We start from the raw sequence: 12,157 nt of genomic DNA on the forward strand, positions 1-12,157 counted from the left end.
CATTTTCAAAAATTTTGCATTTGCTGCTACAGGGGTTGAGGTACAGGTAGGTTTAAGGTTAGGTTTAGGATTTAGATTAGGGTTAGGGTTCAGGGTAAGGGTTGAGGTAGGGTTAGGTTTAGGGTTAGGGGTAAGGTTAGCAATGTAACTACAGATGTAATTAAATGCAGGTACTTTAAATGTAAGTACAATGCAACAACACGTATGCACATAATGAGTACATTGTATTAAAGGGATAGTTAAAAATGAAAATTCTCTCATCATATTTACCCTTATGCCATCCCAGATATGTATGACTTTCTTTCTTTTGCTGAACACAAACGAAGATTTTTAGAAGAATATTTCAGCTCTGTTGGTCCCCACAATGCAAGTGAATGGGTACCAAAATTTTGAAGCTCCAAAAGGACATAAAGTCAGCATTAAAATAATCCATACGAATCCACCTTTTTTTACTATAAATTCCACTTTCACTTTAACATTCTTCTTTTATTTTTGGCAATTCACATTCTTTGTGCATATCGCCACCTACTGGGCAGGAAGGAGAGTTTATAGTAAAAAGGACTAAATTTGTTTTTGTTTTTCTCACCCACACCTATCATATCGCATCTGAAGATATAGATTTAACCACTGGAGTCTTATGGATTATTTTTATGCTGCATTTATGTCCTTTTGGAGCTTCAGAATTTAGGTACCCATACAGATCTGAAATATTCTTCAAAAAATCTTTGTTTGTGTTTAGCAGAAGAAAGAAAGTCATCCACATTTGGGATGGCATGAGGGTGAGTAAATGATGAGGGAATTTTCATTTTTGGGTGAAATATCCCTTTAAAGGTGCACTAAGTAACTTTTTAGTTCATGTTGTCTTGGACTGACACCTAGTTTTCAGTTTCAGATGTCACTGTAGAAATTCATTATTCACACTTAATCATGGTTAATTTAATCCACTAGTGAAAGTTTCCATTAACAGAGCAGTTACTGAGATTAAGCCATTAGTATTCGGCAGGTCATGTGGTCCTAACTTGGCAGCCCCCATGAGGGGACCCTCTCCATGTAGAATAAAACAGCTTTTATAAGGTTACTGATATGACTTAAGTCTTCATCTCATGTGAATGCTCATGATTTAAACAATTAATTTTAATTTCTAAAACTTTTTAATGAGGAAAAAATGACTGAGTGCACCTTTAAATGCTTAAGTACATAGTGGTTGAAGACACCTAATATAAAGTGGGTCCGAATATTTTTATTGTACATAATTTCTAATAAAGCCATAATTTTGCCAAATTATGCAAAATGTGTTAAATATTATTTAACTGTGTGTATTTAGGACACTGTACATAAAATTTTAGCTATGAAATTAGCCTTAGAAAGACAAAAGAGTCAGACATTTTATTTCTAAAACATTGAAAATATAATTTCCATCATCATCATTTCCCCCACGGAATCCTATTAAACACAATACAGAATTTGAGATGAGGTGGAAATTACACGGTTGTGAGAACTTTCATGACTTCACACAAAATGACATAATGTCCTGTGATGCAAGTTAGTAATCAAATATAATAGTGTGCATGTTTCAACAGGATTTTGCTTTTTAGTAATGAACAGGCTAAAAGTGCCTGAAGTTTAAGAAACACCCTTATATGTTTTATACAGCAGTACTTTAACCCTTGTCTGACATCCCTGTGCTTAGAGAATTGGCTGAATGGGGTGTGTTTTAGTTGTTACACCAGCAGATGTCACTATACAGTTTGTCATCACAAAGCACCAGCGTCCCTTCTATTGCCATTCTGTCAACGTTTAATGCTCAGATATTGGTGCAAGTGCTTGTCATTTTTTCCATGTTTTAAAGGTACACTCTTGCAGCACAAGATCTCCTAATGCGTTCACGTGGAGTACTGAAGGAGCGAGGATGGCGATTGCCAAATGAAAGACTTGGCTCAGGTGATGACATCACAGTGTTTGTTATTCCACTGGCTGGAGCGGAGTTAGAGACATGACAAGGTGGGTCCACCTTCACTGGAAAAGCACACCAGGACACGGCCCTGGCTTCATCTGAGAGAAAGGGCTAGGAATCCAAGAAATCATTTATACCAGATCACATGGCTCGGATGTGAGTGACCCAATACCCCTTTCTCCGAGTTGTACTCTTCACTATGAATATCGCCAAGCCCATGTCAAGTGTGGGATGACATCATCAAGTGCCATTCCTCCCCCTGCTCTCCCCTTCTTTTCGACTATATACTCAGCAAGTCAGTACGGAACACGAGGGCTTGTAATGTATGAGTATTCTTTAAAATGATAGTATGTGCAAAATGGAAAATTCTGTCATCATTTACTCACACTAATGTTGTTCCAAACCTGGATATTTCTTCCTTGGAACACAAAAGCAGATGTTAGGCAGAATGTGAGCCTCAGTCACCATTCACTTTCATTCCTTCTCCTTTTGTGTTCCATGTAAGACAGAAAGTCATGCAGGTTTGGAACATCATGAGGGTGAGTAAATGATGACTGAACTTTTTATTATTATTTATTTATTTTGGCTGAACTGTCCCTTTATCATCAGTGGAACATTTGAAATCTGAATCTCAGTATGGCAAAGAAATAAGCCAATACTGCTAAAAACCCTGATGGCAAGGGAAATAAATAACAAAAGCACTTTATATGTAGCAGAAACCATTTGAGCTGTAATTTAAACTGCTGATGATTATTTCTGTCTCCAAAGAATGTTTCTGTTGACTGTACTGTTGATTGAATTTAAGGTTTTTTATAGCAAGATGCAATCAACAAAAAGAAGGGGTATTTCTTGTGAATACAGTCTTCAGTTTTTGGGGCTGTTTAGCTTTTTAGGTTCAAATCAGCCTCCTTTTACATGTAAGCAATGCAAATGTCTATATTATGAAACAGATCATTAGAATTAAAGTCAACATGAAATCAAAATGGACCCCATTTACTTTCTAAAAATGAATAGTTTACCCTAAATGAAAAATATGTCATCATTTGAAGAATGCACTGCTCGCTCTTTTCCATGCATTTGCAAAGAACGGGGACTGAAGCTTTCAAGCAATCTTAAAAAGTGGTTGTGACGAGGAGGAGGGCGTGGCTAGACCGTTGAATCAGCAGGAGTACAAGATAAAGGGGAGCCGGAGACGCCAGTTCGAGAGAGAGAGAAGCACGCGGCCGCATTGCATATGTGTCTGTGTTTGTATACGTTTGTTTTAAGTTGAGTTTCTCATTAAAGCTTTATGTTTACTGTTCAGCCAGTTCCCGCTGCCTCCTTGCCCATCCATGAACTGTTACAGTGGTCCATATGACTTGTGAGCAATATTACAAGTCTTTTGAAGTCATAGGAAAGCTTCGTGTAAGAAACAGACCGAAAATTACTTCATTATTCACTGAAAATCTTGACCTAGATATCTCAGCTCACGTTCGTGAGAGTTCACGTGAGAAGTAGTGATGTCCAATGTGTTCTTTTGAGTTGATTCATTCGCGAATATAGTGCTCGGGTAATATGGACCTCTTTAATGGTGCTTTTGTGTCCTTTTTTGAAGCTTCAAAGCTCCAGTCCCTATGAATTGTAATAGAAATGCATGGAAAAGCCAGTACATTCTTTAAAAATCCTCCTTTTGTGTTCCTGGGAAGAAAGAAAATTCATACCGGTTTGGAACAACAAGAAGGTGAGTAAAGGGTGACAAAGTTGTAATTTTTGGGTGAACTTTTCCGTTCCTGGTCTTATTTTTCATGATTCATTAGTGCACTAATCACTAAGAAAATATATCACATTACGAAAGTAAAATGGGTCGTGAATGCCGTTTCATGTTTATTTTAAGCACTGTAGAAATATAAAACTTATGTTGAAGTAGTTGAACCAAGATCATTTTTCCTACACCTCTAAAAGCCATGTGCAATTTATAAATGACTAAAAAAGACAGCGTTATCTGGGTTGGATTTGGGATAAGACATTGATGGGTACCAGGCTTTCTATACCCAACTGAACTGATTGCTTGCACTGCTGTAGGTTTTTTAGCTGCTGAATGACCAATTTCTTTGCTGTAGATAAAACATTATTTGGTCTAAAACCTTTTGTCAGTGAAGAATCTCGATTCTAACAACCATTTAGATCCAGACCTGAAACTGAGATACTCGAACTTAGTTTCATCAGTCATTTTAGTGTTTTTGTACACCTTGAATGTACCTTATTTCCTTTATTTGATGTCAGTGTTGTGTCTGTGTAGTGTATACTTTATGAATATTGAGTTCTGCTTTTCAAATGATGATTCATTGTCAAAGAATTGCTCTTTGCAAAATATTATGTGACTAATTCTAAATAAATCTATCCTTTTTAAAATGGCTCTACTGACATTACTTTTTTTGACAGCTATTTTAATTAGTTCTATTCTACAAAAGTCTGTTTGGATATGTTAGGCGTTAGTTAATGATATGTTATTACATTCTTTATACATCTGAGTGTCCTATCCTTTTATATGCTATTCCAGAATGGTAACCAAACCGCACTGCCATTCACTCTGTCTGCAAAATGAACCTTGAAAGATAAATGTGTGCCATTCTTGATTTCAGTTACACCTACTATTTGTAGCTTTTCCATATTTATCAAACAAGTATTTGTTATTTGAATGTGTTTCATAATGCGTTTTCACATTAAATACAGATTAAAACATTTAAGTTGTCATAAATGTCTAGGTTGGCCATTTTATTAAAATGCATTATGAGGGAAGTTCGGAATAGTAGTTAAATGTAAATGTAAATGTAGTTGGCCGATATGGGTTTGTCAATGGGCAATGCTAATATCTAGAGAGCAGATCATTTTATGTAGCATATGGTACATACATAAATTGAAATAAATAAAATTAAATAAATATATATAAATACAAATATTTACATTATTAATTACTACTATGTAATATTTAATTGTATAATAATAATAATTTGATAATAGTAGTTAATAAAAATAATCAAAATGATATGTAATATTTAATTTTTAAAAATATAAATTATATATATTTTAATTACTTAAAATAAATTATATTTTATAAATAAATTGTTGCTCTTTGTATCATTTATTATAATAATAATACATATTTCATAATATAATTACAATAAAAATAGTTGAAAAATTATTAAAGTAAATTATATTTTTCTATTTTATAAATATCTTTTTATTTTATTTATGTTAATTAAATTAACACCAATTGTACACAATATTTACTTAATATTCACATACATTTGTTTTGTTTTTTTAAACAATGTGCATTATCATTTGACCATTATACGTCAAATTATAAATTTGAAACTAACACAACATTATTAGCTTTAAAATGACTGTCCATTAATTTCTTTTGAAATGTAAATGCCCAGTACTGACCTAACCACTCATTACAGCAGGGTGAACCTCAAACCATGCTGAATAGCACATTAGTTCATGTGGCGTACGACAGTTTCTCTCCACAGCTATCAGAATGATGTCATTATTATCGGCGGCGGAGGGAGGGAGGGACCGCAATGATCCTCACCCGCTAAAGCGCCTCCTAACCAGTCAACATTCAGCAGCACAGCGGTCGAGTGTAATTCCCATTACAGCGGGCGGGTCCTCTGTGAGTCAAGTCTCGTCTCTTAGCAATAATCCTGGGGAATTTCTCCACATTGCGCCGAAAACTTGGACACACGATCGCCGGGACGACAGGGAATCTCAACCGCGCGAGGAAATAAGGTATGCATGTTTTTTTTTATTTGTATACTTTACATGACTTGAGGAATGTTGGTAGAAAACAAGTTTTGCTTTGAGAGGCGATGTGGAAAAAGTAGGTGGTGGCTGGTGAACCGCTATCCGCAATAGTTCGAAGAACAAGAAAATCGGTCATTTTTCTTAACGTATGATAGTTGATGTTTTTAATCGTTCGCGATAAAATCGGCATTTGTTATATTTAAAGTAAAAAAAAAAAAGAAAAAACAGTCGGACAACAGCGACTATCAACATTTTGAGTTCCGTAGAGTGTTAAAAACATAAAAAATACAAGTGTAAAACAAAAAACCACACACCCATTTGCGAATCGCAAAGCTTCGCGCGGTATTCGATTATTTTCGATACATTGTTAGGGGCCGTTCACACGTAACGCCTTCTTTTGTTTAAAAACAAAAAAGCTAGACGTAGCTCAAATAATTGAACAGTACGGGGGTGTCTCGAAATATTTAAAGTTAAGGTTCTTTTTAACGTGGTGCGGGTTCTAAACACACACAACGCTGAGACGCTGATAAAAACAGCGAAATATAGCGCATGTTTACATTGAAAAACAATTAAATAACAGCACCGTCGAACGAAAAACGTGTTCGGTGGGAACGTCCCCTTGTAGTTTTCCATACTGAGTGTTACGTGACATAAAATAGGCTACTTTGTAACAAAAACACTGCGAATTGCCAAGCTCCGCGCGGGATTCGATTATTCTTTGATACATTGAATCATTTCGAGTCGAGCGCTGTACATGAACAGTTTCCCTTCAGTCAATTCAGGGCGTTATAGTCGGCAGTGCTTCAATAGTTGTGTTGAAAAGTTTTCCCCTATACCCAGCCAAGCGACTAACTTGTTGTTCCACCAAAGTCAAGGTGACACGTCGGCCTATCTATATCACTGTCGCGCTTTCAAACCAGCCACCTGAAACGCTGTTTCATTTAAGTTAAATGCTTTGAATGGTCGATAAGGCCTGCTCCTTAATCCTAGAGGTGTTGTAGGCCAGTTACACTCATACTCTTGAATTCAGGTAAACTAGTGGTCTTAGGAGACATGCTGCCTAAAGCTTTTAAACTAAATGAGCAGAACTGTAGGAACTGAAAGCCTCATTCACCATTTACTTTCATTGCATTTTTTTATTTTATTTTTGTCAATACAAATGAGCACGAATGGTGACTGAGGCTCTCATTCAGCCTAACATCTTTTGTGTATCACCAAATAAAGTCATACATGATTGGAACCAAATTAGAAAAATCATGCGGTGCAACATGAATTTTTAGACATGCAAATATCCCATGTAGTCTCTCAATTAATTTGAAGTCATAAAAAATGCGTGTGTGATAATTATTCAAGAATCAGTAGATTGAGTATGGCAGGGCAAACTCCAGGACAAAGCTGTCATATTTTTGACATTCAGTATGTCAGTTTCTCACAATCCTTTTCTATTGACATTACAGGCCAAGTGGTAGGTAAGTGAACTAGGCCTACAGTACAATGCCTGCCATAAGTAGAATTAAATGGCTATTAAAGAGGCTTGTCTGGAAATTACAAGGACTGATCTCCACTAAATCCAAAGTAGGTTTCCACCTTCTGTTCATTGTTTTTCCTGATTATTAAATGCATTTTGCATTGCAAGAAATATGAAGTTGTTTGCGAGACAATTTAATGCTACTAAACTATTGATCGAAGACTAAATGTTTGAGATTTAGACTTAAAATGTATTAAACACGTGCAATGGTATTTCTTTCATCAAAGGTTTGCTGGTGGAACTACAGTTGCTTTTGTGTGAAACATTAAAACCTTTTTGGAAAAACATTGCCTTTTATAGTAGTTTGATTACATGAACATTTGACCTCTTGTATAGTTACAGTTGCACATGGTGCATTGTTTGGAATTTGACCTCAGAGTAAGATAAATTAGTTGATAGTAGGTTTGGCTTTATTGACTGATCTCAGACCCCTTCTGCATCAGAGGAACTGCTCCCAGAATCCCGTGTACGCTTTTTGTCGCAGTAAGCCTTTGACAGATTTTGTCAGCCTGCCAACTGGTGAACTTTGACACACTTTTAAAATATTTTTCATAGAGCAGAAAATTTATTTTGAGGTCTTTAACCTCTAAGGCATATGCATAATTTGGTTGGTTTTGTGTTGTGACCATGTGGTGTCTTTGAGTTACAGTGTGAGTTACAGTAGTATTGTCAGTTAAAAATACAATCAATTTATAAATAGCCTACTTACTGTATAGGCATTTAAAGGAATATTCCGGGTACAATTCAATTTAAGTTTAATCGACAGCATTTGTGGCATAATGTTGTTTACCATAAAAATATATTTTGATTCATCCACACTTTTTTTTTAAAAAGCAAAGCAAAAACTGAGGTTAAAGTGAGGCACTTACGATGGAAGTGAATGGAGCCAATTTCTGAGGGTTTAAAGGCAGAAATGTGAAGCTTATACTTTTAAAAGCACTTTCATTAAGTCTTCTGTTAAAACTCATGTATTTTTCAGCTGTAAAGTTGTTTAAATTTTCATTTTGGCATGATTACGTTATGTCATAGCAACGAAGTTGTAAATTTGGATATAGCTTTACACAGAAAAGGTTAGTATGCGATTTTATCACACTAAAATCATGTTGGCACACATATTGTTTACGTCTTGTGGCTATACTTTTGAAGCACTTACGAACTGGCTCCATTCACTCCTGTTGTAAGTGCCTCACTGTAACCCAGATATGTGCTTTTTTCAAAGAAAAGGAGGGAAAAGTTGAAGTTAATTTCTGTGGTAATCAACATTATGCAATAAATGCTGTTGATTAAACTTGTATTAAGCCCGGCTTAATATAGTTTTTTTTATTTGCTTCTATAACCTGAATTACCTGCTTTTCTCTATTCATGTGCAGTTCTTTTGTCATTAATTGACAAGACATTTCTCAAATGACTCAACGGAGCAATTAAAATGTTTTCACATATACACCGGTCAGCCACAACATTAAAACAATCTGCCTAATATTGTGTAGGTTCCCCTCGTGCCGCCAAAACAGTGCTAACCCGCATCTCAGAATAGAGATCTCAAACCAGCCCATCTGGGGAAAGACACCGCAGAGACCACACCCTGCCAGAAGGGGAGGTAATTGTGTGGAAATACATCATATGGACTTACCGACCAGCAGTATCACATGTGGAGGAAGTCCCCATTGTAGGTCCTACCCGGAGGGGACGGAGCTCTACAAACACGGCGACCGGTGGCAGAGGGAACTCTTGCCCAAGGAAGATGCGGGTTTACCAACGGGGAAACCGTACCGCGGAAGATACATCACACGGGGTTACTCACGGGCAACCAGCGCATGTGGAACACCTACCCCAGTACAGGGTCTACTAGCACATGTACTGGGCCAGCATCGAATTTCTCCGCGTGAATTCACCTGCCGTAGGGCTAAGGAGGAAGGACATCCAGGGTCCACAGTCTCGTGAACTCGGCTGGGGGGAAAAGCGCACGTCTTCCCCTCCAGGAGGGGAAAGGCGTTGTACGCAAGCGGTACATCCAGCCAGTTGCCCAGTATACTTACCTGTTTGTACCTGACAACACACGGGACGAAACAGACTCAACCCGGAGATTGTAGAATCTCGTGAAGGTATTGGGTGTTGCCCAGCCCGCTGCTCTACAGATGTCTGTTAAAGAGGCGTCATTGGTCATGTCCTGGTGGAGTGTGCTCGAAGCCCCAAGCGGCACGTCCTGGGCCTGGTATGCCAAAGCGATGGCGTCAACAACCCAGTGGGCGATCCCTTGTTTGGAGACAGCCCTCCCTTTCCGCTGTCCTCCGATGCAGACAAAGAGCTGCTCAGAGTGTCTAAAGCTCTGCGTGTGATCCAAGTAGATGCGCAAAGCACGCACCAGACACAGCAATGACAAGGCTGGGTCTGCCTCCTCCTGGGGCAGTGCTTGCAGGTTCACCACCTGATGCCTAAACGGGGTCGTGGGAACCTTGGGCACATAGCCTGCTCGGGGTCTCAGGATCACGTGAGAGTACGCCGGACCGAACTCCAGGCAGGTGTCGCTGACAGAGAACGCCTGCAGGTCCCCAACCCTCTTGATGGATGTGAGGGCAGTCTTCAAGGAAAGCGCCTTTAGCTCAGCTGACTCTAGGGGCTCAAACGGGGCTCTCCACAGGCCCCGCAGGACCACGGAGAGATCCCACGAGGGAATGAGGCGCGGCCTGGGAGGATTCAGCCTCCTCGCGCCTCTAAGGAACCTGATGATCAGGTCATGCTTCCTGAGGGACTTACCGTCTACTGCGTCGTGGTGCGGCGCTATAGCAACACGCTGTCTTTCTTTGGCACGATGAAGTAGGGGTTGTAAAACCCTTTCTTCATCTCAGCTGGAGGGACAGGCTCTATCGCATCCTCCACACACAGGGCAGCAGCGTTCTCGCCCTTCACCGAGGTGAAGCGGACGCCGCTGAACCCGGGTGGGCGCCTGGTGAACTGAATCGCATAGCCAAGTCGGATGGTCCTGGCCAGCCATTGCGATGGGTTGGAGAGCGCTAGCCACGCCTCCAAGCTCTGGGCAAGGGGCTGTTAAGGGGACAATCATATCTGATGTACCTGCGGGTGGGGCCTCGCAGCGGGGCGAAGCAGGAGACGACATGTCGAGGAGCCTCGCATCCTGAGCTCGTGGCTGTGCTGAGGGGAACATCGAAGCACTTACCTTGCTCCACATACCCACCATAGGACCGGTCAGCGACGGGGGAGGAGGGAGACCGTCCTCGTGACTCGTCACAACCGCCTGGGCGCGCAGGGGCAGGGGGCCCGCCTCCGCAGCGCTGTGCCTGCCGTGAATGTGCAGTGTCCAGCGATCGTAACAACAACAGCTGTAAACACCGGGTGTGTAATCCAGGGAATGAGGAATCCACTCTTTCTTTGAAAATGTGGGTACCGCAGCATGCGGCAAAATCAAAGGAAACAAAGGATTCTACTCCCTGCCCTCCACCAGCGGGTCTTCATGTCCCTGGGTCACCCGTCTCAGGGGCGCTTTGAAGCTTTCTAGGGTTCTTGGTGGTGGACCGTGTGACGGAGGCGTCAGTTTCCTGAAGGGGGACGCCCCTGGCAACGAGCAGACAGGGTGCGGGACCTTGATCTGCCCGGAGGGCGAAATCGGTCACTGAGCGCAGCTCCTGCATCAATCCCGGGTCAGGACTACCCTCGTGCAGTTCTCTCAGCGCCTTGGCTTGGTGCACTTGCAGGAGAGCCATGGCATGCAGGGCGGAGGCGGCCTGCCCAGCGGCACTGTAAGGCTTGGTTGCCAGGGATGACGTGAGTGTACAGGCCCTGGACGGGAGTCTCGGATGATTCCGCCAGGTGGTGACGTTTTGCGGGCACAGGTGCAATGCAACCGCCTTCTCCACCTGGGGAATTGCCATGTACCCCCTAGCCGTCCTACCATCGAGGGTAGTGAGAGTGGAGGAGCTCAGAGATCCGGGTCCGGGCAGTAAAAGGTGCCTGCCATTATTTTGTGAGCTCCTCATGCACCTCCGGGAGAATGGGACCGGGGTGGGGCGCGGCCGTGAGCGGCGCTCTGAGCCCAGGAACCAATCGTCAAGCCGTGAGGGTTCAGGTCAGGGTGGAGGGTTCCACTCAAGCCCGACGCTCGCAGCCGCCCGGGCAAGCATGGCCGCCAGCTCCACATCGGCCTCAGACTGGGCGACTGCACCTGAAGGTGGGAGCTCAGTCAAGTCCTCCACGTCCGACTGGATCAGCCCGCTCTCCAATGTTGCGATCGAGAGCTCATCCTGTTCCCGAGCCCCGAATGAGACATTAAACTCGCCGTGGGTCAACTGTCTCATCCCAGAACTCGACGGGGCAAACGAGCGTACTGAGGAATGGGAGGTCCGTGGGGGATTACCCGGCGGAACCACTCCCATTGGGGTCTCCAAATCGCCCCCAGCGCTAACCGACGTGGCCTCATACCCGTTGGTAGAAGGGGCGGGGAGCAGCTGGAGTGGCTTTCCCTCTGAAGAAGGAAAGCCGTGACCGCAATGTTGCCATGGTCATGTTCTCGCAGTGAGAACATGATCCATCCACAAACGCTGTCTCAGCGTGGGCACGGCCCATGCAGGTGAGACAGCGATCGTGGCCGTCAGAGGCGGAGAGGTAGCGACCGCAACCAGGAACTAAACACAGACGGAAAGGCATCTTTAAAAAGACGCTCTCCGTCAGTGCCTCTCTTTTAGAGAAAATATACTCTTTGCAAGAATATATACTCTTTTAGGCTGTCAAAGTGCCCAGGGGCGTTCTCTGCACTCAATCCATGCACAAGGGGGAGAAACCGCTGTAATGCGCTGTAAATCCAACAGTATGCCGAGGTGATTGGACCAGAAGTGGAATTCAGCTCTCTGTGAATCAACCACTCAGCTCCGAATTAA

General features: G+C 41.9%; 2 protein-coding genes across 2 annotated transcripts in view; both read left to right on the forward strand.

The window, feature by feature from the left end:
* Positions 1-4,533, forward strand: part of LOC127446077 (protein phosphatase 1H-like) — a 39,856-nt gene extending 35,323 nt beyond the window's left edge. Inside the window, exon 10 of the mRNA XM_051706720.1 lies at positions 1,850-4,533. Coding sequence (XP_051562680.1) covers positions 1,850-1,997 — 148 coding nt within the window. The 3' untranslated portion in view covers positions 1,998-4,533. The remainder of the gene's footprint in view (positions 1-1,849) is intronic.
* Positions 4,534-5,540: 1,007 nt separating this feature from the next.
* LOC127446069 (rho-related GTP-binding protein RhoA-D-like) overlaps positions 5,541-12,157 on the forward strand; it is a 28,900-nt gene continuing 22,283 nt past the window's right edge. Inside the window, exon 1 of the mRNA XM_051706700.1 lies at positions 5,541-5,725. The gene's annotated coding sequence lies outside the window, so the exon portion shown is untranslated. The remainder of the gene's footprint in view (positions 5,726-12,157) is intronic.

The sequence above is a fragment of the Myxocyprinus asiaticus genome, chromosome 9, assembly GCF_019703515.2.
Source record: "Myxocyprinus asiaticus isolate MX2 ecotype Aquarium Trade chromosome 9, UBuf_Myxa_2, whole genome shotgun sequence".
Lineage (NCBI taxonomy): Eukaryota > Metazoa > Chordata > Actinopteri > Cypriniformes > Catostomidae > Myxocyprinus > Myxocyprinus asiaticus.